This window comes from Tachyglossus aculeatus, chromosome 1, assembly GCF_015852505.1.
Source record: "Tachyglossus aculeatus isolate mTacAcu1 chromosome 1, mTacAcu1.pri, whole genome shotgun sequence".
Taxonomy (NCBI): Eukaryota; Metazoa; Chordata; class Mammalia; order Monotremata; family Tachyglossidae; genus Tachyglossus; species Tachyglossus aculeatus.
In genome coordinates, this window is record NC_052066.1 from 82034801 (window position 1) to 82061339 (window position 26539).

The window sequence follows — 26539 nt, forward strand, 5'->3', positions numbered from 1 at the left end:
ATAGGAACAGCCAGTGAAAGAGACTGAGAATATTTGACTCGAGGGGTAGGTGGAGAATTAGAGAAAGCCTGTGTCAGACAAATCAGGGTTGTCATGAGTGTCCAGGAGAAGGAAGTGATCCACAGTGTCATAGGCAGCCAAGAAATGGAGGAGGGTTAGGGTGGAGTCTGTGAGATCAGCTAGTGATTAGTGATCAAAATTAGTGATTTTGGAAAGTGAGGTCTCAGTGGAGCGAGAGATTAAATTTAATGTATTGATAAACATATTAGTAAAACAAATGTATGATGAATAAATAATATTTATGTATTTAATCACCATATTTATCTATACATCCAATTGTATTTGTTAATCTGTTTCCCACTGATAGGTTTGTACTGCCTTTTGCTTACTCCTCTGGATTTCACCACTTGCATATCATCAATCGTATTTATTGAGCGCTTACTATGTGCAGAGCACTGTAATTTTTGTCTTTCGCTCACAGCACACTGTGAGAATCTTGAGGGCAGAGAGGGACCAGCTTGCTCCGGTTGTCCTCTCTCATGTGTTTAGTAAGTGTCTAGCACTCAATAGGCATTCAATAAATACCATTAATTGATTGATTGATTACAAATCGAGGAAGGTTAGAGGTTTCAATAAATCAGTAATATTTATTGGGTGCTTAACTGTGTGTAGATCATTACACTAAGCGCTTGGGGGAGTATAATTGTAAGAGAGTTGGCAGACATGTTCTCTGCCCACAAGGAGCTTGAAATATAGAGGGGGAGACAGACATTAAAATATGTGTACATATATTCAGTAGGGCTGAGAGTGGAATAAATAAAGGGTTCAGATTCATATATATGGGCAACACAGAAGTAAGAGGGAGTAGGGGAAATTAGGGTTAGTTAAGGAAGGCAATGTGCTTTTGCTTATTTTATCCTGCCTTGATTACTGTATCAGGCCCCTGCTGACCTCCCAGCCTCCTGCCTCTCCCCACTCCAGTCCATACTTCACTCGGCAGCCCAGATCCCTTTTCGACAAAAACATTCAGGCCATGTTTTCCCACTCTTCAAGAACCTCCAGTAGTTGCCCATCTACCTCCTTATCAAACAGAAACTCCTTACCATTGGCTTTAAAGCAATCAATCGCCTTGCCCCCTCCTATTTCACCTTGCTACTTTCTTGCACAACCCAGCCTGCACACTTTGCTCTTCTAATGCTAACTTTCTCACTGTACCTCAATCTTGTCCATCTCGCCACTTATTTCTCACCCATGTCCTGCCTCAGGCCTGGACTGCCCCCCCTCTTCATATCTGACAATTACTTTCCTCTCCTTCAAAGTCTTATTGAAGGCACATTTCCACTAAGAGGCCTTCCCTGCCTAAGCCATCCTTTCTTTTTCTTCCATTCCCTTCTGCATAGCCCTGACTTTCTCCCTTTACTCACCCACCCCAACACCAGCCCCACAGCACTTATGTAAATATCTGTAATTTTATTTATTTATATTAATGTCTATCTCCCCTTCTACACTGTAAGCTCGCTGTGGGCGAGGAATGTGTCTGTTATATTGTTATATCGTACTTTCCCAAGTGCTTAGTACAGTGCTCTGCATCCAGTAAGCGCTCAATAAATATGATTGACTGACTGCTTCTAATAAGGCTTTGAAGGTGGGGAGTCTGAAGATCTGTTGGATATGAAGAGAGATGGGGTTCCACGCTAGAGGCAGGATGTGGGTGAGGGATTGGTGATGAACTAGATCAGATTGAGGTACAGCGAGTGGGTTGGCATTAAAAGAGTAAATTATGCAGGCTGGGCTGTAGAAGGAAATCTGGGGTGAGGGTTAAGCAGGAGGGGTCGAGCTGGCTGTTTTAAAGCCAATGGTACAGAGTTTCTGTTTGATGCCAAGGTGGTTGGGCAACCACTGGAGGTTGTTGAGGAGTGGGAAAACCTTAACCGAAATTTTTTTAGAAAAATGATTCAGGAGGCAGAGTGAAAAATGCTGAACGAAGTTTAAGATGCATTGGTGGCACTGATATAAAATCTAGAATGCCTGGCATCCAGGCTTGGGTGAACTAAACTGTAAGATTCTGAACAACATGCTTTCAATGATTACAAAGAGGGTGTCAGAAGAAGTTAGCCTGGTATAAGGAAACCCAGTTGCCAGAAAATGCAACATCTTCTTCAGCCTCCTACACAGATTCATAAATACTTTACAAGCTTTCACTGAGGTATTGTGATTTTTTTAATTGTATTTGTTCAATCAATCAATCAATCGTATTTATTGAGCGCTTACTGTGTGCAGAGCACAGTACTGAGCACTTGGGAAGTACAAGTTGGCAACATATAGAGACAGTCCCTACAACAGTGGGCTCACAGTCTAAAAGGGGGAGACAGAGAACAAAACCAAACATACTAACAAAATAAAATAAATAGAATAGATATGTACAAGTAAAATAAATAAATAAATAAATAGAGTAATAAATATGTACAAACATATATACATATATACAGGTGCTGTGGGGAAGGGAAGGAGGTAAGATGGGGGGATAATAATAATAATAATGATGGCATTTGTTAAGCGCTTACTATGTGCAAAGCACTGTTCTAAGCACTGGGGGGATACAATGTGATCAAGTTGTCCCATGTGGGGCTCACAGTCTTAATCCCCATTTTTACAGATGAGGTAACAGGCTCAGAGAAATTAAGTGACTTGCCCAAGGTCACACAGCAGACTTGTGGTGGAGCTGGGATTCGAACCCATGACCTCTGACTCCAAAGCCCGTGCTCCTTTCGCTGAGCCACGCTGCTTCTCTGATGAAAGGAAAATGGACCACTGTTACAACTGTTCAGCGCTTACTATGTTCCAGGCCCTGTGCTAAGCACTGGGATAAATACAAGCTAATCAGTTTGGACACAGTCCATGTCCCCCATGTCATTCATGGTCTTAATCCCCATTTTACAATTGTTGTAACTGAGGCACCGAGAAGTCAAGTGATTTGTCCGAGCTTACACAGCAAGCAAGTGGCAGAGTCAGAATTAGAACCCAGGTCCCTCTGACTCCCATGTCTGTGCTCTATCCACTAAGCTCTACCCACTAAGCCGTGCTTGCTTTGAAGCGTTTTAACAATATTAAAGGGACAGCTGTGCAGGTAATACTGTGTGTGTTTTTTCTTTCTTTTTCTATGTTTTTTGTTTGGTTTCTTAAATTTTCTGGCTAGAGTGGGGGTCCGGGCAGTGGGGAAGTAGGGAAGGCTTGCTTTTTTGTTGTTGTTTGGCTTTTTTTGCTTTCTTCTAGACTATGAGCCCACTGTTGGGTAGGGACTGTCTCTATATGTTGTCAACTTGTACTTCCCAAGCACTTAGTACAGTGCTCTGCACACAGTAAGCACTCAATAAATATGATTGATTGATTGATTTCTCTCCTAGTTTTTGCAAGAAAGTGGAAAATAAGGAAAAGAACCTCCCTCACAACCCTTACTAAGCTCTTTAGAAACTCATACCCAACAACAGCTTACCAAATGGGACATTTGTGGTGTCTGCTATGTGACCACACTCCATACCCATTCTATCCTATAGCTAGCTGCTCCTTGCTGGCTGTGCTGTGCTGCACTCAGGGCAAACAGCTATCACTACTGCATTTAGCAAGAAGCAACATGACCTAGTGGATAGAGCATGGGCCTAGGAGTCAGAAGGTCATGGGTTCTAATCCTAGCTCTGTCACTTGTCTGCTGTGCGACTCTGGGCAAGTCACTTTACTTCTCTGTGCTTCAGTTACCTCATCTATAAAATGGGGATGAAGACTGTGAGCCCCATGTGGACAGGGACTGTGTCCAACCCAATTATCTTGTATCTACCCCAGCGATTAGAACGATGCCTGGCACATAGTAAGCACATAACAAATACTCCAATTATTATTATTATTATTTATGTGCATGTCCAGCTGACAGGAAGACATACCTTCTCCCTCAAAACCATTGCTGTCTGGGCAATGCAAGCCTGGATAGCGAGAAGTTGGAAAAGGATCCCTTGTCTTGTTTCATGCTGTCAAGTCATCTCCGATCCATAGCCACTCAGTGGGCACATCACTCCCAGAACACCCAACCTCCATCTGCAATCATTCTGATAGTTTATCCATACAGTGCTCTTGGTCAAAAAAGTGAAGTAGTTTACCATTGTCTCCTTTCACACAGTAAACTTAAGTCTCCACCCTCGACTCTCTCATGCCACTGCTGCCCGGCACAGGTGAGTTTTGACTTATAGCAGATTGCCTTCCACTCTCTAGCCAATGCCGAAGCTAGGCATGGAATGGATATGCCTCTGTTTGATTCTCCCTCCCTTAGCCGAGACTAGTAGAGTACTGGAAATTCTCCAGGTATGATCCTGAGCCCTACTGTATTTTTTAAAGACTCGCATGCATATGTTTAAGAGATTAACTCTCAAGACATGATACTATTATGGATAGCATCTTATCGTACTCAGCATCATCTTCAAATTGCAGGACAAGTCTACAAAGTCGTGATATGTAGCTCAGAAATGAATTTCAAATTATTTTTCAAGATACGTTGGAATGGACTGTAATTTAGAGCTTGTCAGTCTATGGAGTACAACTCAAAATATAGCCATACATGATACCATCTCATTTGTTAAGAAACATCATCTTATTAAATTGTGGGGAATGTCTGTATTCGGTAGGATTCTTAATTTATATATAAAATCCGGAAGCCTTGGGGGAGGTAATAGAAGGGGCAGAGGAAACAGGAAGATGACCACACTCAGACTGTATTTTTCTGAGCAGTTAGTGCATGTGGCTCTGTCTTGCAAGTGACAGTGAGAACTTCCACCGGTGCAGCAGAAGAGACCATTTCAGAATCCTGGAGATTTGAAGGCCAATTTTTCATCGTAGAAACCCACTTTCTTTCCCTTAGCCGTAAGCTAATTTTGGGCAGGGAAGGAGTTTGCTAATTCAGTTGTATTCTCCCACGCTCTTAGTACAATGCGCTGCACATAGTGAGTACTCAATAAATATGATTGATTGATTGATTGAGGGTCCATGCGGTAATGTGGATGAAACAACTATCATGAAGAATAAAATCAAGTTGGTTCTAGGGGCACCCCAATGTTTCAGGTAGCAAAGAAGGCGCTTTGGGGCTTGAATCTGTTCCCCGTGCTCGCACTCTACCCATGACTACAAATACCCGGCAAATACCCAGAACCTAAATACTCCCTCCTTGATTCTGACCTATATGCCAACATCAGCAAATGTGAAAGGGATAATTTTTTCTTAATTGGAAACTTACCCCAGGGGCCACAGCAGGGGAATTCCACAACTGCTCACCAAACCGTCTTGTTGCATCCAGAAAGCTATTTTGGTCAAATATGTTAAAAGTTCTCTAATTCGTCATGACTGAGCTCGTTTTTAAGGGCAGATTAGTTTCCGGGCTGCAGTGGAGATGCTCTAATTAGTCATGGGACAGCAGCTCCCACCCAGCTAGCTCTAAATGGACTGGATTCATTCAGAAAGCATTCCCTGACTGATCTCTCGTCTCCCTACCTTGTTGCTGCACCCTTCACAGTAGTTATTTACATATACGGGAAGCAGCATGGCATAGAGAATAAAACACCGACTTGGGAGTCAGAAGGTCATGCGTTCAAATCCAGGCTGCACCACTTGTCGGCTGTGTGACCTTGGGCAAGTCACTTCAGTTCTCTGGACCTCAGTTAACTCATCTGTAAAATGGGGATTGAGACTGTGAGCCCTATGTGGGACAGGGACTGTGCCCAAGCCAATTTGCTTGTATAATGATAATAATCATGGTGCTTGTTAAGCACTTACTATGTTCCAAACACTGTTATAAGTGCTCGGGTATATAATAATAATAATAATGGTATTTATTAAGCGCTTACTATGTGCAAAGCACTGTTGTAAGCGCTGAGGAGGTTACAAGGTGATCAGGTTGTCCCACGGGGGGCTCACAATCTTAATCCCCATTTTACAGATGAGGTAACTGAGGCCCAGAGAAATTGAGTGACTTGCCCAAAGTCACACAGATGACAATTGGTGGAGCCAGGATTAGAACCCATGACCTCTGACTCCAAAGCCCGTGCTCTTTCTGCTGAGCCACGGATACAGGGTAGTCACGTTGGACACAGTCCCTGTCCCACATGAGCCTCACAGTCTTAATCCCATTTTACAGACGAGGTAGCTGAGGTCCAGAGAAGTTAAGTGACTTGCCCAAGGTCACACAACAGACATGTGGCAGAGCTGGGATTAAAACCCAGGTCCTTCTGATTCCCAGGCCCAGGCTCTATCTACTAGGCCATGCTGGTTGATTTTAGACAAAACACTTATCTTCTCTGTGCCTCAGTTCCCTCAACTGTAAAATAGTTAGTAACAGTGGTATTTATTAAGGATTTACTATGTGCCAAGCACTGTACAAAGCACTGGGATAGATACAAGACAATCAGATTAGACACAGTCCTTGTCCCACAGAGAGCTCACAGTCTCAGTAAGAAGGCAGAACAAATATCAAATCACTATTTTACAGATGAAGAAACTGATGAAAAAGCTCTCCTTTCTACTTAGACTGTGAGCCTTATGAAGGATGGGTACTGGGTCTGACTGGATTATTTTATCTCTAGCCTAACATTTAGTACAATGCTTGGCACACAGTAAGTGCTTAACTAATACCACTATTATCATTCCCTCCTTTCAGATTCCTTGAGAGTAGTCATAGCAAGAAAATATCCTGAGTTATTGGTTGTGTTGCATCATGTTTTCTGATTGCTAAACATCTTCTGTGTAAGAAATAAATGAAAAGCAGCAGTAGAGGAGCAGTTGCCTAATGGCAAGAGCACAGATCTGAGAGTCAGAGGACCTGGGTTCTAATTCTGACACTGTCACATTTCTGATGTGTGACCTTGGACAAGTCACTTAATTTCTCTGTAAGTCAGTTACCTCACCTGTAAAATGGGGGTTAAAGACTTTGAGCCTTATGTGGGACAGGGACTGTATCCAACCTGATTAGCTTGTACCTACCCCAGTGCTTAGTACTGTGCCTAGCACGTAGTAAGTCCTTAAAAAATACCACAGAAGGAAAGAAAAGACAAGGGCAAGGAAAATGTGACATGTCATTCATTCATTCACTCATATTTATTGAGCACTTACTGTGTGCAAAACACTGTGCTAAGCACTTGAGAGAGTACAACAACAAACAGACACATTCCCTGCCCACAGTGAGCTCACAGTCTACAGGGCAAGCTCACAAACTATGGTGCTGTGACTATATTTGGCACTCTATAACTCTGTACTGTTTACGTTTATGTCTGCATTTCTAAAACCACAGGCAGCAGCATGGTGAGGGTGAGAGGACAGGAAGAATGACTGATTCACCTTAGGGTGTTAACTTGAAACATTCAGGGAAAATCTGATTACCATTAGTGATGCTTTTTCCAATGTCCTGTGCCTTTCTCTCTTCCTCTCCTCCTTCACCATTCTTCCTCCCTTTTTTTGAGTGGTATTTATTAATTGTTTACTATGTGCCTGGTACTGTACTAATCTCTGAGGTAGATATAAGCTAATCAAGTTGGACATAGTCCACGTCCCACATGGGACTCACAGTCTTTGTCCCCATTTTATAGATGAGATAACTGAGGCACCGGAAAGTTAAGTGACTTCAAAGTCACACAGCAACAGACAAGTTTTGGAATGGAATTGGAACCCAGGTCCTTCTGACACCCACACCTGTGCTCCTCTAGGTCATGCGGCTTCATATTTTCTTGGCTTTCTCTCCCACTTTCTCCCTGCACTACACTAACATTCCAGAGATTCATGCCCACAACCAAAAGCCCAAAGCTTTCACTGGCTAAGGAGTCAGAAAGACCTGAGTTCTAATCTTGGCTCCTCCACTTGTCTGCTCTGTGACCTCGGACGAGTCACTTCACTTCTCTGTGCTTCGGTTACCTCATCCGTACAAAGGGGATATGACTGTGAGCCCCATATGGGACACAGACTGTGTCCAATCCAATTTGCTTGTCTCCACCCCAGCACTTAGAACAGTGCCTGGCACATTGTAAGCGCTTAACAAATGTGACAATTAAATGATCCTCTGGTCTTTTTTTTCCCCTTCCCTCCTAAAATGGTTGCCAAAGAGGTGGGACATAGGAGTACAGTATCAGCCACTGTAGGAGTTGTGCAGGGCATCCATACAGGATGAGGTTTCAAAGAAAAGGGTTACAACCAGGGCTGGGGAGGATGGTGGGCAATGGAGGTAGGGGATGGGGGTCAGGGGCTTACCTGGTCACCAGCTCAGATGTGAGGGATGGACAACATTGTGGCTGTCTCACCAACATTCGTTCATCCATTCACTGTCATACTTATTGAGCACTTACTGTGTGCAGAGCACTGCACTATGCACTTGGAAGAGTACGGCATAACAATAAACTGACACATTCCCTGCCCGCAATGAGCTCACTGTCTAGAGGGGGAGACAGACATTGATATAAATAAATTACAGACATGTACATAAGTGCTGTGGGGCTTGGAGGGGAGATGAGTAAGTCAGGGCAACACAGAAAGGAGTGGGAGAAGGGAAAAGGGTGCTTAGTCAGGAAAGGCCTCCTGTAGGAGATGTGTCTTCAGTAAGGCTTTGAAGGATGGGGAGAGTCATTGTCAGATTTAAGAAAGGATGCTTCAGGCCGAGGCAGGATGTGGGCGAGAGGTCAGCGACAAAATAGACGAGATTGAGATACAGTGGGAAGGTTAGCATTAGAGGAGTGAAGTCTGTGGGCTGGGCTGTAGTGGTAGAGCAATGAGGAGAGGTAGGACGGGGCAAGGTGATTTGAGTGCTTTTAAAGGCAATGGTGAGGGGTTTCTGTTGGTTGTGGAGTTGGATGGGCAACCACTGGAGGTTCGTTCACTGATTCTTTCAATAGAATTTATTGAGGGCTTACTGTGTGCAAAGCACGTGAGACAGTACAATACAACAATAAACAGATACATTCTCTGCCCACAATGATCTTAAGTCATGGGTGGGACATTGAAAACTCTCAAAATGGCTCTGTCCCAGCTCCTCAGGAGTAATAGTGCCCACCCGGGGCAGAGAGCATGGGCTTGGAAGTCAGAAGGTCATGGGTTCTAATCCCCCCTCTGCCATTTGTCTGATGTGTGACCTTAGGTAAGTCACTTCACTTCTCTGGGCCTCAGTTACCTCATCTGTAAAATGGGGATTGAGACTGTGAGCCCAACGTGGGACAGGGACTGTGTCCAAGCCGATTTGCTTGTATCCACCCCAGTGCTTAATACAATGCCTGGCACACAGTAAGAGCTTAACAAATATCACAGTTATCATCATCATTATCCCTCTACCACTGGGGCAATCACCCCTCTGGGGACAGAGAGGTGCACTCCAGAAGGGGCTGTATGGTGGGAGGGGGAACATGCATGGTTCCTCTGCAGTGGACAAGGGAGAGGATAGGGGGGGCGGCGGGTCACCAGATCAGTTTTAGACTGTATCATATGACTGCCATATGTCAATCATAGGAGATGTGGCATCATCTTGGGTCATAATTCTCTTCCCCTCTAGACTGTAAGCTCATTGTGGATAGGGAATGTATCTATGTATTGCTACATTCATTCACTCATCCATTCAGTCATATTTATTGAGGGCTTACTGTGTGCAAAGCACTGTACTAAGCACTTGGGAGAATACATTATAACAATTGCCCGATGTGGGATATGAACTGTGTCCAGCCTGATTACTTTGTTTCTACCCCTGCGCTTAGAACAGTGCCTGGCACATAGGGCTGATCAAATACCATAAAAAGAAAAAAAAAATGAGTCCTGGCTTCTGGAAGTAAGAAGGTATAGAGATAAAGGCAGGAATGGAAATAGTGGGAGAGAAAGAGTTAGAATAAAGGGAGAGAGAGAGAGAGAGAGAGAGAGAGAGAGAGAGAGATGGAGACATAAATAGGTGTAACAGAGAAATGGACAGATCGATCAAATGCAATGATTGAGCACTCCCTTGGTGAACTCATTTGCTCCCACAGCTTCAACTATCATCTCTACGCAAACAACACCCAAATCTACATCTCCTCCCCTGTTTTTTCTCCCTCCCTTCAGGCTCAGATCTCCTGCCTTCAAGACATCACCACCTGGATGTCCATGCGCCACCTAAAACTAAACATGTCCAAGACTGAACTCCTTATCTTCCCTCCTAAACCATGTCCTCTCCCTGACTTTCCCTTCACTGTGGATGCATTACCATCCTTCCCTTCTCAAAAGCCCGCAACCTTGGTCTAATCCTTGACTCCACTCTCTCATTCACTCCACACACCCAAACCATCACCAAAACCTGCCGTTCTCACCTTCACAACATCTCCAAGATCCACTCTTTCCTCTCTATCCAAACCGCCACCTTGTTGCTTCAATCTCTCATCCTATTCCAACTGGATTACTGCACCAGCCTCTTTTCTGATATCCCATCCACCTTTCTCTCCCCCCCTGCAGTCTATACTTCACTCTGCTGTCCGGATTATCTTTCCACAGAAATGCTCTGAGCATGTCACTCCTCTCCTCAAAAATCTCCAGTGGTTGCCTATCAACCTTTGCATGAAGCAAAAACTCCTCACTATTGGCTTCAAAGCTCTCCATCACCTCGCCCCTTCCTACCTCACCTCACTTCTCTCTTTTTACAGCCCAGCCCACACACTCCGCTCCTCTGCCACTAACCTCCTCACTGGGCCTCATTCTCACCTGTCCCACCATCAGGCCCTGGCCCATGTCCTACCTCTGGCCTGGAATGCCCTCCCTCCACACATCTGCCAAACTAGCTCTCTTCCTCCCTTCAAAGCCCTACTGAGAGCTCACCACCTCCAGGAGGCCTTCCCAGACTGAGCCCCCACTTTTTCCTCTGCTCCTCTTCCCATCCCCACCCCCCAACTCCCTCCCTCTGCCCTTCCCCCTTCCCCTCCGCACAGCACATGTGTATATTTGTACATATTTATTACTCTATTTTATTAATGATGTGTATATATCTATAATTCTATTTATCTATTTTGATGGTATTGACACCTGTCTACTTGTTTTGTTTTGTTGTCTGTCCCCCCCCCCCCCCCCCCCCAGACTGTGAGCCTGTTGTTGGGTAGGGACTGTCTCTGTTTCCAAAATGTACTTTCCAAGCACTTAGTACAGTGCTCTGCACTCAGTAAATGCTCAATAAATATGATTGAATGAATGAACTTACTGTTTGCAGAGCATTATTCTAAGTGCTTGGAAGTATACAATATAACATAGTTGGTAGACACCTTCTCTGCACCCTATGAGTTTACAATCTTGAGGGGGAAACAGACATTAATATGAATAAATTACAAAGATGTACATAAGTGCTGCGGGGTTGAGAGTGGGGTTAATAAAGGGTACAAATCTAAGTGCAAGGGCAATGCAGAGGAAGAAGGAGAAGAGGAAATGAGCAATTAGTTGGGGAAGGGCTTTTGGAGGAGCGATGCACTAAGCTTTGAAGGTGGGGAAAGTGATCATCTCTAGGATATGAAAGGGGAGGGAGTTCCCGGGCAGAGGTAGGATGTAGGCTAGGAGGCAGAGACAAAATGGATGAGATCAAGGTGAGTAGGTTGGCATTAGAGGAGTGAACTGACTGTGCTGAGTTGTAGTAGAAATCAGTGTGTTGAGATAGGAGGGGGCAAGGTGATTGAGTGATTTAAAGCCGGGGGTAAGGAGTTTCTGTTTAATGTGGAGGTGGATGGGCAACCACTAGAGGATCTTGAGGAGTAGGGAGATATGGATGGAACATATTTTTTTAGAAAAACCAGGCAGCAGAGTGAAGTATGGACTGGAGAACCTCTAGGGGTTGTCCATCCACCTCCACATCAAACAAAAATTCCTCACCTTGCTACGCTCCTTCCACAACCTGGCCTACACACTTCACTCCTTAATGCTAAGCTTCTCACTGTTTCTCTATCTCATTTATCTCTCCACCGACCTCTGCCCACCTCCTGCCTCTGGTCTGGAACACCCTCCTTCCTCCTAACTGAAATACAATTGAATGAATGAATGAATGACAGACAATTGCTCTCTCCCCCTTTCAAGACTTACTGAAGGCACATCTTCTCCAAGAGGCCTTCCTTGACTAAGCCCTTTTCCCTTTCTTCAACTCCCTTCTGTGTCACATTGACTTGCTTCCTTTATTCACCCCCCATCCCAGTCCCACAGCACTTATGTACATATCTGTAATTTATTTATTTATATTAACGTCTGTCTCCCCCTCTAGACTGTAAGCTCATTGTGCACCAGGAAAATGTCTGTTATATTGTTATATTGTACTGTCCCAAGTGCTTAATACAATGCTTAATACTCTGTGTTCAGTAAGTGCTCAATAAATATGACTGACTGACTGACTGACTGAGTGGCAAAAGACATATGAAGACACACGCACACAGACAACCTCAAAGGTTCTCACACTGACATAAAGAGATAAAGACAGAGAGAAGTAAGTACGTATTATAGACAAATGGATCTATAAAGACATATACAGACAACCTCAAAGGTTCTCACACCCATATATGAAATCCCCACAGAGAGACAGAGACAGAGAGAGAGATAACAAAGTATAAAAGACAAACTGAGATGGAACACACACCCATGGCATCCTCACAGGTTCTTACATAGACAGATAACTCTCACATCATCATCATCATCATCAATCGTATTTATTGAGTGCTTACTGTGTGCAGAGCACTGTACTAAGCACTTGGGAAGTACAAATTGGCAACATATAGAGACAGTCCCTACCCAACAGTGGGTTCACAGTCTAAAAGGGGAGACAAAACCAAACATACTACAAAATAAAATAAAATATGCCCCCAGAAAAATACTTCCAGAGTCCCACACTTTAAGAGTCTCACAAAACCCACACTCACACATCCAGTCACAGCTGAGCTCAGCAAGAAACTCACATAAATTCATTCATTCATTCAATCATATTTATTGAGCGCTTACTGTGTGCAGAGCATTGTACTAAGCTCTTGGGAAGTACAAGTTGTAATGAGAGAACAGAAGAAAACAAGATTGCCCATAATTCTTTGCCATGACAGTTTTATGTGGATCTGGGAAGTGTCTGAGGTTGGTGGACACAGGAAGTACAGGAACTATAAGGAGCAGTGAGAGGTGGCTGCCTTGCTAGTCTGCTGCCATAAAAGACTGTGAGCCCATTGTGGGCAGGGATTGTCTGTCTTTACTGCTATACTGTACTTTCCAAGTGCTTAGTACAGTGGTCTGCACACAACCTTGTCTCATGCTGTCGAGTCGCCCTGACCCATAGCAATGCCATGGACACATCTCTCCCAGAATGCCCCACCTCCATCTGCCATCATTCTGGAAGCGTATCCATAGAGTTTCCTCCCTTCTCTCCTTCTACTGCGCAGCCCGCACCCTCCGCTCCTCTGCCGCTAATATCCTCACTGTACGTCGTTCTCGCCTGTCCCGCCGTCGACCCCCGGCCCACGTCATCCCCTGGGCCTGGAATGCCCTCCCTCTGCCCCTCCACGAAGCTAGCTCTCTTCCTCCCTTCAAGGCCCTGCTGAGAGCTCACCTCCTCCAGGAGGCCTTCCCAGACTGAGCCCCTTCCTTCCTCTCCCCCTCGCCCCCCTCTCCATCCCCCCATCTTACCTCCTTCCCTTCCCCACAGCACCTGTATATATGTATATATGGTTGTACATATTTATTACTCTATTTATTTATTTATTTATTTATTTTACTTGTACATTTCTATCCTATTTATTTTATTTTGTTGGTATGTTTGGTTCTGTTCTCTGTCTCCCCCTTTTAGACTGTGAGCCCACTGTTGGGTAGGGACTGTCTCTATGTGTTGCCAATTTGTACTTCCCAAGCACTTAGTACAGTGCTCTGCACATAGTAAGCACTCAATAAATACGATTGATTGATTGATTGATTGATTGATAGAGTTCTCTTGGTAAAAAGACAGAAGTGGTTTACTATTGCCTCCTTCCATGCTCAGAGAAGCAGCATGGCTCAGTGGAAAGAGTGCATGCTTGGGAGTCAGAGGTCATGGGTTTGAATCCCGGCTCCACCATCAGGTTCAAATCCCGGCTCCACCACTTATCAGCTGTGTGATTTTTGGCAAGTCAGTTAACTTCTCTGTGCCTCAGTTACCTCACCTGGAAAATGGGGATTAAGACCGTGAGCCCCATGTGGGACAACCTGATTACCTTGTATCTCCCCAGCACTTAGAACAGTGCTTGGCACATAGTAAGCACTTAACAAATACCAAAATTATTATTATTACAATTGAGTCTCCACCCTCGACTCTCTCTCTCATGCCGCTGCTGCCCAGCACGAGAGGTCTTGACTTGTAGCAGGTTGCCTTCCACTCGCTAGCCATTGCCCAAGGTAGGAATAGGGTGTCCCTCTGCTTGACTCTCCTCCCGTAGTCAAGACTGGTAGAATACTGGAAACTCTCCAAGTGCAATCTTGATAGGATCTGCACACAGTAAGCGCTCAGTAAGTACAATTGAATGAATGAATGAATAAATGATGTTTTCCTGTGACTGATGCCCAACTCCAACTGCTTTTGGCTCTTAACCAGACTTGTGCCTTGATCAAAGTTGAACTTGCGACTGCCCCAATGCCAGGAAGCAATGGAAGACTCTCTCACTCAAATACACTCATCCTATGGACATTCTATACACTACGCAGACCTGGTCATCTGCTTTTTCACATCTCTTGATACCCTTTGTTTCTCCTGGTTCCTCTTTCTTTCTCTGCAGCAACTTGGAAAGGAACTGCAACTGCCACTTTTAGACTGTGAGCCCACTGTTGGGTAGGGACTGTCTCTATATGTTGCCAATTTGTACTTCCCAAGCGCTTAGTACAGTGCTCTGCACATAGTAAGCGCTCAATAAATACGATTGATGATGATGATGATGACAGGGGAGGATGGCAAGATGAAATAGCAGGATGTGATCAGTTGAGGGCACCAGAGAAGCAACTTGTGAGGGTTTCAGCCTCTAGCTAAATTGCCAAGATGAAGTTTTAGGGTAGTTCTGAAGTTTTACAAATCACAATATCTTGCGGGGAAGATTTCTTAGGCCAGATAGAGGGAACCACAAAAGTTTCCGTCATCTGGGGCTTCAAACTGAGTCCTTGAAGCTTTTCTCATTCTGTGCTTGGTACATGGCAATGCAGCAGGTAATTCATTTATCTGAATGTTCATATTTAGTCTTTCTTTCCTTTTGCTAGTTATTTCACCAAAGGGGGGTGTGTTTCTCAGAGTGACAGGAAACTAAATTTTGGAGGGGAAATTGTTTCTGGGAGAAGGTTAGAATGCACTGTGATCCAGATCTGTTTCAGATAGCAATGGAATCTTATTACGCTTCAGAGTAGATGGCACTCAACTAGATGCTTGAGATCTGTCCTAAATCATTTCCTTAAATTTCTTCTAATAGCAGTTGTAAATTGTTACAATGTTCTTCTCTTCACGGGGAAAGAATAATGTGAGTCTTAGCCTTGAAAATGTCTAACCTCTGTGATCCAGAATTCACAAGGTGTTTGAATTTCCAACTTTTAATTGCCTATACTTAATTTGGCATGACTTTCTGTGTGGTTTTGAGGAATTCATTCTAATAATCATCCTAATAATCGCTAACGTCTGTCTACCCCTCTAAACTGTAAGCTCATTATGGGCAGGGAATTTGTCTGATTATTCCCTTGTATCATACTTTCCTAAGTTCCTGGAACAGCACTCTGCACTTAGTAAGTGCTTAGTAAATATGACTAATTGTTTGAATTCATTTTAATTATTGCTATGGCAAGGCTTCAGCTTTTTTCTTTTTCTCAAGTGTTTATCAATATGTCCTAATCCATGCAAAAGGAACTTAATATCATTCATCAAATCATTAATAATCTTCATGCTTTAGGGAGTTCTATTTTCAGCACCATGTTTACTTATTTATTTTCCCCCTCCCACGAGTATACCGGAGGCACCGCATCACAGGTTTCACATGGCAGCAGTTACTTGCAGTATTTAAATGCTGAATTGTTGATTGTGCTAAATCCGGTGGCAAACAGTAACCCTTCCCTGGGATATCTTCCCAACTCCAGCCAGGGTTTGGTTGGTTCTCCAGGTGGCCTGGGTTGGTCGAAACACAGGGAATACTAGAGGAATTTCAGGCAACTCCAGCACAGAGCATATAGACCCCCTACAAAGACCATCCTTCATTCTCCTGCTCTAGACTATAAGCTCCTCATGGGCAGAGAATATGTCTACCGACTCCATTGTACTGTACTCTTCCAAGTGCTCACTTTAGTGCTCTGCACACAGTAAGCACTCAATAAATGCAATTGATTGAGCAATAGTTGGGCCTATTTGCCATAATATAGGGAGATTCTTGTTAGGAGAGAGGGAGAGAAAGATATCACTTACCCACCACTGTTGAGGAGAAGAAGGCATAGGATTTTTTTTAGGTGGAGACAATCATCGTGGGATTTGGGATTTGCCGGCAGGCCGACTTTGCAGGCTTTAGCAAGACCTGATCTGTGGCCTTTCCAGTACTCCTAGAGAACTCTGAGGTTTGGACAGAGAACTCCCATGAGCAAAGCTGGGTGCTGAGCCCAAAATGCTGGAAAGAAATCCTTTACTTCACAGCTGAAAACTCTGAGGAAAAACCTCCCCAAATCTACATGTCATTCTACTAATTGCTCTGTAACAGGGGTGACAATTTCTCCCATACTCACCTTAAAGTTGAGGGAATTAAACCAACTACAAATAAAACATTGTTATTGGTTACTTTTAGGAGCCAAACTGGAGTACTGCATTTAAATACCTAATTTAGGCCTTTCTGGGTGAGCCACTTTTTACAGTGTTTGTTAAGCGCTTACTGTGTGCCAGGCACTGTTCTAAATGATGGGGCTAGAGACAAAGTAATCAGGTTGGACATAGTCCATGTGCCACATGGGACTCACAGTTTTAATCCCCATTTTACAGATGAGGTAACTGAGGCCCAGAGAAGTTAAGTGACTTGCCCAAGGTCATGCAGCAAACTGGCAGAGCTGGGATTAGAACCCAGGTCCTTCTGACTCTTAGGTCCTTGCTCTATCTACAAGGTCATGCTGCTTCTCATACTTCAAACACTCCAACCTCTGTCTCCTACTCTTTTTTTACACCAGGTGGGAAATATGAGGTCTGGCATGAATAGTTAGGGAAACCAAATGCACATAAATGCAATGGATAAATAAGTTGAAAATTTGCTTCATTTGTTACTGTTGCCCATTCATCATCTTAAAACTGTTCTTTTATATAGTATCAACCTGTCAGAATGAATGGCTCAAACAACTGGAACAACACCCAGAGTAGCAAGAATGAAACATTTTCCTACTTGACTACATATGTTTGCATAACCGTGGTCTTTTCAGTTGGACTAGTATTCAATGTTTTTGCTTTGTGGGTCTTCTGCTACAAAATGAAGAAATGGACAGAAACAAGAATATTTGTGATTAACCTGGCTGCCGCGGATCTCTGCCTCATCTTCTCCATTCCTATTTTGCTATATTCTGTAAATGAAGATCAACCTCAAGAGGACAATGCCTTGTGCAGAACTTCTCAGAGCATTTACCTCATCAACAAGCAAATGAGCATATATATTGTCACCTTGATTGCCATGGACCGCTATATTGCTATCAAATTTCCCCTAAAGGCCAAAATATTTAGGTCGCCTCGCAAAGCTGCTATCACCTGTGGAGTCCTTTGGATCCTAGTGATTGTTTCTGTGATTGTCCTACTCATCTCCTCGAAACTTGACAAGAGCAATTTTTGTTTTGGACCACAGAGAAAAAGAGGACTAAGGCTGAAAATATTTAGCTTGCTAACATTTTTTATCCCACTACTAATTCTGACCTTCTGTTCAATACAAGTCATTAGCAGCCTTATCAAGAAAAAGAAAAGGGAGCCACGTGAAAAAACTTTAATCCAGAAGGCTATCTATATGGTTTCTGCAAATCTGTTTGTATTTTTAATCTGTTTTCTGCCACAGCATATACTATTGCTCATTCAGCTTTGGGCCAAAGAAACTGTATTCCCTGCAACAAGCCATCTTCGGATCTTATTAGCTACATCTCACCAGTTGGCATATATCAATTGCTGCCTGGATGCCATCGGTTATTACTTTGTAGCTAAGGAATTCCAGGAAGCTTCTGGCTTGATCAAGTTTACTCAACGAAGGCTGGAGACAGACAAAAGTCAAGATGAACCGTGTACAGAACTGGTCACAACTTTACCTCATTAAAACCAGGGAGGACTGGAGCTGTGAAAGCACACATGGGCTGTGCTTCTGTGGAAACTCCCCTACCACCATTCAATCTGTGTTTGACCATCCCTGGAGATACATTTTGAAGGCTGATCCTGAAAGAATCCTGAAATGCCCCTTCTGGAGCAACATGCCGCTTAGATCCCCTTTGGTGATTTTGCCTCTATTCTTTTCTGTTCCCCAAGCCTTAGTTAGTTCCCACATCTGATGTGAAGACTCAAAAACAAATGTTTGCAAAGGACATGGAAATCCCTGAACCAGAAGATTTTGTAAATAGGAAATAAAATTAAATTTCTAGAAGGATATTTGGGTAATATATTGAGTGCAATCATTTCCTAATGATCAAAGAGATCTAAGATGAAGATATGTGTGTTAGTGCTTCCGTGGGGAGGGTATATTGTGCACTAGTTCTGAGTGGGCTGAAAGGAATAGTCACTCAATTATATTTATTGAGCACTAACTGTGTGCAGAGCACTGTACCAAATGCTTGTGAGAGTACAATACAATAAACAGACAAATTCCCTGCCTATGATGAGTTTACAGTCTAGAGGAAGAGAGCCAGACTTTAATATAAAGAAATGTTACAGATTCATTCATTCATTCAATTGTATTTATTGAGCGCTTACTGTGTGCAGAGCACTGTACTAAGTGCTTGGGAAGTACAAGTCAGCAACATATAGAGACGGTCCCTACCCAATAATGGGCTCACAGGCTAGAAGGGGGAGACAGAAAACAAAACAAAACATGTAGACAGGTGTCAAAACCGTCAGAATAAATAGAATTATAGCTATATGCACATCATCAATAAAATAGAGTAGTAAATATGTACAAATAAAATAAATAGAGTAATAAATCTGTACAGACATATATACAGGTGCTGTGGGGAGGGGAAGGAGGTAGGGTGGGGGGGAAGGAGAGGAAAAAGGGGGCTCAGTTTGGGAAGGCCTCTTGGAGGAGGTGATCTCTCAGTAGGGCTTTGAGGGAGGAAGAGAGCTAGTTTGGCGGATGTGTGGAGGGAGGGCATTCCAGGCCAGGGGAAGGACTTGGGCCAGGGGTCGATAGTGGGACAGGCAAGAACGAGGCACAGTGAGGAGGTTAGCAATACTCGTAGTATTTGATAAGTGCTGACTGTATGTCAAGCACTATCCTAAGCGCTGATCTTTTGCTCTACAAATATTCTTGTCCTCGATTTACATCACAGAAACATAAGGTAAGAGACAACACAAGTCATACCTGAGAAACACTCAACTGATGAAACAGTATCAAGAGATATTTTCATCAAAGAAAGCACAAAGACATAGGCTGGTTCTAGTGTTGACTGAAATACTTGATGTGTCAGAATAACTGTACTCGGTAACTCCCAATCTGTATTTCACTTAAACAAAAAAAAAACAAAAAGCAATTAGTACGTGAAATTTAATTTTAAAGAGAAAAGAAGCTTTAGGTAAACAAACAAGACAATATCTCTTCAGTGGCACTGAAATATAAGAGGAACTAGACTAAAGAAGCAGCATGGTGTAGTGGATAGAGCACAGGCCTGGGGGCCAGAAGATCATGGGTTCCAGTTCTGGCTCCACCACTCGTCCGCTGGGCGACCCTGGGCAAGTCACTTCACCTCTCTGTGCATCAGTTGCCCCATCTGTAAAATAATAATGATGGCACTTGTTAAGGGCTTACTAGGTGCAAAGCACAGTTCTAAATGCTGGGGGATACAAGGTAATCAGGTTGTCCCATGTAGGGCTCACAGTTTTATTCCCCATTTTACAGATGAGGTAACTGAGGCACAGAGAAGTGAGGTGACCCGCCCAAAGCCACACAGCTGACAACTGGCAGAGTCAGGACCAGAACCCATGACCTCTGAGTCCCAAGCCCGGGCTCTCTTCACTGAGCCACACTGCTTCTCATGGGGATTGAGTCTGTGTGCCCCACATGGGACAAGGACTGTGTCCAGCCTGACTTGCATATATCCACCCCAGAGCCCAGTTCAGTGCCTGGCACATAGTAAGCACTTAGCAAATATCATTTTTATTATTATTATTATTAATAATAATAATAAATGTTCATGTTTTGTCCATATTTTAAGGAATGGACAAGAATGTAACCCAAAAGTTATGGAATCACCTTCCCTGGAGATCTCAAAAAAGATGACAGTTTCTCTTCCACCTAGATTGGCTTACGTAGTATGTACATAAGTGCTGTGGAACCAGGATGGGGGGAGAAAATAAGCAGCAAGTCAGGGCAACACAGAGGGGAGTGGGAAAAGAAGAAAGAGGGGCTTAGTCAGGGAAGGTCTCGTGAAGGAGATGCACTTTCAGTAAGGCTTTGAAGGAGGGAAGAGTAATTGTCAGTCATATTTGAGGAAGGAGGATGTTCCAGGCCAGAGCCAGGATGTGGGTGAGGTGTTTGCAGTGAAAAAGATGACATTGAAGCACAGTAAGAAGGTTACCATTAGAGAGCTAAATGTGTGGTCTGGGTTGCAGTATGAGAGTAGCAAGATGATGTAGGACGGGATAAGGTGATTGAGTGCTTTAGAGCCAGTGGTGAGGAGTTTTTGTTTGATGAGAAGGTGAATGGCCAACCACTGGAGTTCTTTGAGGAGTGGAGTGACATGTCCTGATTGATTTTGTAGGAAAATGATCCAGGAGTGGTGTATAGACTAGAGTAGGGAGAGACAGGAGGCTGGGAGGTCAGCAAGGAGGCTGATGCAGTAATCTAGGTGGGATAGGATGAGTAATTGTATTAACATGGTAGCAGCTTGGATGGAGTTGGAAGGGTGGATTTTAGTGATTTTAGAATATACTACCTGATACATGAGACTCAACAGATGGAAATTGGAGGGAATAAATCAAGGCAGCAATATCATCATTGGGTTAAGAGAAAGATCAATTGTATTTAAATCCAATTATTTCATCAATCAATTGAGAGCCTATCATGTGCAGAGTAATGTCTAAAAATTAGGGAGAGTGAAATCAATCACTCAATCAATGGCATTTATTGAGCTCTTGCTGTATGCAGATCATCATATTAAGCATTTGGGAGAGTATAATGCTATAGAGTTGGTAAACATGATCTGTGGCCACAGGGAACTTACAGGCTAGAAGGGGAGAGACAAGTATGAAAGAACAAATACATATAGGGGAAATAGAAGAGTGTAAGGATATGTATAGAAATGTTGCTGGGCTGAGGGTGGAATGACTATCAAGCACTTAAGAGGTACAGATCTGAAGGCATAGGTGATGGAGATGGAAGGGTGGGTAGGGGAAATGAGGGCTCTAGACTAAAGCTCGTTGTGCACAGGGAATGAAATAATGATTATTATGGTATCTGTTAAGCGCTTCTTATGTGCCATTCATTCGTTCATTTAATCATATTTATTGAGCACTTACTGTGTGTGAAGCACTGTATTAAGCACTGGGGAGAGTACAATACAACAACAAACAGACACATTATCTGCCCACAACAAGCTCACAGTCTAGAGGGGGAGACCGACGTTAATATAAATGAATAAATAAATGAAAAACGGACATATGTGTATGTGCTGTGGGGCTGGGAGGGAAGATGAATGAAGGGAGCAAGTCAGGGTGATGCAGAAGGGAGTGGGAGAAGAGGAGAGGAGAGCTTAGTCAGGAAAGTCCTCTTGGAGGAGATGCACCATCAATAAGGCTTTGAAGGTAGGGAGAGCAATTCTCTGTCTGATATGTGGCTCCGCCAGTTGTCAGCTGTGTGACTTTGGGCAAGTCACTTAACTTCTCTGTGCCTCAGTTGCCTCATCTGTAAAATGGGGATTAAGACTGTGAGCCCCACGTGGGACAACCTGATCACCTTGTAACTTCTCCAGTGCTTAGAACAGTGCTTTGCACATAGTAAGCGCTTAATAAATGCTATCATTATTATTATTATATGAGGAGGAAGGGCATTCCAGGCCAGAGTCAGGATGTGAGCCAGAGGTCAATGGCATGGTAGATGAGATCATGGTACAGTGAGTAGGTTATCCTTAGAGGAACAAAGTGTGTGGGCTGGGTTGTGGTAGGAGAGTAGCGAGATGAGGTAGGAGGGGACAAGATGATTGAGTGATTTAAAGCCAATGGTGAGGAGTTTTTGTTTGATGCAGAGGTGGATGGGCAACCACTGGAGTTTCTTGAGGAGTGGCGAAACATGGTCTGAATATTTATGAAGGAAAATGATCCAGGCACCACAGTGGAGGAGTGAGGAGAGAGAGGAGGCAGGGGGGTCAGCAAGGAGGCTGATACAATAATCAAGGGAGGATAGGATAAGTGGTTGTATTAATGTAGTAGTAGTTTGGATGGATAGGAAAGAACAGATTTTAGCGATACTGCAAAGGTAAAACTGACAGGATTTAGGAATGGCTTGAATATGTAGGTTGAATGACAGGGAGGAGTCAAGGATAACACCAATGTTGTGTCAAGGCTTGTGAGACAGGAAGCATGGTAGTGGTCAACAGTGTTAGGAAAATGAGCAGGAGGATAGAGTTTGGGTGAGAAAATTAGTTAAGTTTTAGCCATATCAAGTTTGAGGTGATGGGAGGACATCCAAGTAGAGGTGTCTTAAAGGCAGGAGACAATGCGAGACTGCAGAGAGGAAGAGAGATCAGGGCTGGGGAGGTTCTAAATATTATTACTCTGTGCTGCATGCAAATATGAGGTGTGTTTGTAAATATGGGTATTAACTGTAATTACTGTACAGTATGGGGCAGTGATTGTCCTGCAGAAATACTGTAACCAGGAGCAGAGCGTTTTGTATATGTAATGCAGGTTCTAAACATCATTTCTTTGTGCTACATGTAAATATGAGGTGTGTCTGTAGATATGGGCATTAACTGTAATTACTATATAGTACTTAGAAGGACAATAGAGGCAAGAATAACAAGGAAAATATGTCAAGCAGGGTATTGGACTGAGGATTTGGGATGTATATCATTTTGAGCTATGTGGATTTGATTCATCAAACAGTGTGCCCGAGACCTAGCTTCAAATAATTCTACGTACTCGGAATAGTTGTGGTCGGAAGCACCGCCTTCTGGAGCAAACAGAAACAGAAGCTGTGGGCCAGTCTAAAAAGCCAACCCCAGACAGCCACATTTCCCCAATCTATTATTATTATATTATTATTAGTAGTAATCATTAATTATTATTAATAATGATAATAATAATAATGGTATTTGTTAAGTGCTTACTCTGTGCCAAGCACTGCTCTAAGCAGTGGGGTAGATATAAGTTAATCAGGTTGGGGACAGTTCCTCCCACACAGGGCTCACAGTCTTAATCCCCATTTTACAGGTGAGGCAACAGAGGCACAGAGAAGTTAAGTGCTCCTTCCACTAGGCCATGTATAGGACCAGACTGGCCCACCAGATACTAGGAAAACCCCAGTCGACTGGTGCCCACATGGACCACTTTGTGCTTATTCTGGGTGGCCCCAAGCAACTCTGTGGTGAGCCAGAGTGACTCCATCTTGTATTATTTGATCTCGGGAGCAAAAAGGCCAAAGGACAACTCCATCTTGTATTATTTGACTCCGGGAGCAACAGGGCCAAAGGATGATTTAGAAGAGAAACTATATTATCTCTCTGAGGAGTTTAGAGGCGAGGAACTGAATTGTCTTGCTGAGGGCCTAAGGAGGGGCTAAATTGCTCTGCTGGGTAGGAAAAGAACTGCCAAATTGGGCTATGCCCGCGTGAGGATATGACAGGGGGGAAGAGTTGCCTTCTTCTCTGGTTTACCCAATAACAATCCTGAGCAGGCCCCCTGCTGCAATCCACCCCCGCCCCCCCCAACCCCTCACAAAATGAATGGATAAAAGGGGGCTTACTCACTGTGGACTTGGAGAAAGCAAGGGGGTGCTTGCAGCTCAGTGGGAGAAGGAGGGCTTCTGGTCCAGGAACCACCTTCCCCCCAACCCCACCTCCTCCTCTACCCATCCCAGCTTAAGTATTCATCAGTCAATCAATGGTATTTATTGAGTTTACTGTGTGCAGAGCGCTGTACTGAATGCCAGGGAGTGCAAGAACAAAAGAGTTGTTAGGCATATTCCCTGTTCACAGTGAGTTTACAGTCTAGATAGGGAGACAGACATTACTGCAAAAAATTATTTCCTAGTGGATAGAGCAGAGGCCTGGGGGCCAGAAGGACTTGGGTTCTAATCCCGGCTCCATCACTTGTTTTCTGGGTGACTTTGGGCAAGTCATTTTAACTTCTCTGGGCCTCAGTTTCCTCATCTGCAAAATAAGGTTTAAGATTGTGAGCCCCACATGGGACAACCTGATTACCTTGTATCTATCCCAGTGCTCAGAACAGTGCTTAATAAATCCCATAATAATAATAATTATTATTTAACAAAACACCACAATTAAACACCATGATTATTATATATGTCATAATCACTATAATATTATAAAAATGAGTATATCAAATATTGTCATCAACTTGTACTTCCCAAGCGCTTAGTACAGTGTTCTGCACACAGTAAGCACTCAATAAATATGACTGATGATGATTATATATTACATAATAATGGTATTGATCAATCAATAAATAAATCATTAGAGAAGCAGCATGGCTCAGTGGAAAGAGCACGGGCTTTGGAGTCAGAGGTCATGGGTTCAAATCCCTGCTCCCCCAATTGTCAGCTCTGTGACTTTGGGCAAGTCACTTAACTTCTCTGTGCCTCAGTTACCTCATCTGTAAAATGGGGATTAAGACTGTGAGCCCCCCATGGGACAACCTGATCACCTTATAACCTCCCTAGCACTTAGAACAGTGCTTTGCACATAGTAAGTGTTTAATAAATGCCATTATTATTATTATTATTATCATTCCTCCTGTGATTTTGCAGTCAGTCATGATTTCAGAGCCAATCTGGCTCTGATTTCAGACCCTCTACTCCCTCTCCTTTCATTCCCCTCATCAGAATGGCACTAATATTTTTAAATGCAAAGAATCCATTCAAGAATTCCTACCTTTTAACTGAATCTCTTCACCTTTATTTTACAGCCTCCCATGGCAAACCAGATAAACTACAGTATTCCCTCTGACCTCTCAGATGAACCAACTGAGCCCACGTACCTGGGTTTCTATATCCTCATTTTCATTCTTGGCGTCTCCTTCAATTTTTTCGCCCTGTGGATTTTCTGCTGCAAAATGGAGAAATGGACGGAGATGAGAGTGTACATGATCAACCTCACTCTGGCAGATTTCTGTGTCCTCTTAATCTTGCCTTTCGTGATTTATTCAAGCAACCAGAAGATAGCCCAAACGCATCCTATTTGCCTCATCTCTGAGAGTACTTATTTAATCAATATGCTTATGAGCGTATGGATAATCACGTGCATAGCTGTTGATCGATACATCTTGATCAAATATCCTCTGAAAGCCCGAGGATGGAAGTCACCACAGAAGGCAATGGGAATTTGTGGAGTTCTTTGGATCACCATAATCGGTTCCGTTTCTTCAACTACAGTCCTCAACTCCCAAAATGAAGAGATTTGTTTTGAAGACCAGACAAGAGAGAATCCATACATTTTGCTAATTGGAGTCTGTCTTGGATTCTTGGTACCTCTAATTATTCTGACCTTTTGTTCTATTCAAATCATCACAAGTCTCTGGAAGAAAAAAAAGTCAGACACTCAGGGAGAAAATTTAATCCAGAAAGCAATCTTAATTGTGTCTGTAAATTGGAGCATTTTTATCATCGGTTTCCTTCCTTTCAATACCATATTGCTAGTTAAGTGTGTGGCTGCTCTGTGTCTCATTGAAATACCAGTGTCTAGAAAGCTTCTACAACTGTCTGTCTGTGTGGCCAACGCTAACTGCTGCCTGGATGCCATTAGTTATTACTTTGCGGTGAAGGAATTTCAGGCAATTCCTTCTTTCTTAACCAAGTCTCGTTTTTTGGAGAAAAAGAAAATCCAAGATTCAGAAGTATGATATTATGAAACTTCAGAATCCACTTTCTATCCAAACCAGAAAGAGACAGCTATTTTTTTTAATTTTTTTGAATGAATCAATCAATCGTATTTATTGAGCGCTTACTGTGTGCAGAGCACTGTACTAAGCGCTTGGGAAGTCCAAGTTGGCATCATATAGAGAGAGTCCCTACCCAACAGTGGGCTCACAATCTAGAAGGGGAAGACAGAGAACAAAACCAAACATATTAACAAAATAAAATAAATAGAATAGATATGTACAAGTAAAATAAATAAATACATAAATAGA

The 26539-nt window shown here is 43.3% G+C and overlaps 1 protein-coding gene and 1 pseudogene across 1 annotated transcript; both read left to right on the top strand.

Moving 5' to 3' along the window:
• The first annotated feature begins 15031 nt into the window (after positions 1-15031).
• Positions 15032-18287, top strand: LOC119926930 (annotated as a pseudogene).
• A 263-nt stretch (positions 18288-18550) lies between these two features.
• On the top strand, positions 18551-26251 carry LOC119926942 (G-protein coupled receptor 35-like). The gene is made up of 3 exons (XM_038745419.1): positions 18551-18577; positions 19510-19518; positions 25319-26251. Exons 1-3 carry the CDS (start codon positions 18551-18553, stop codon positions 26249-26251), a joined length of 969 nt encoding a protein of 322 aa, XP_038601347.1.
• The last annotated feature ends 288 nt before the right edge of the window (positions 26252-26539 follow it).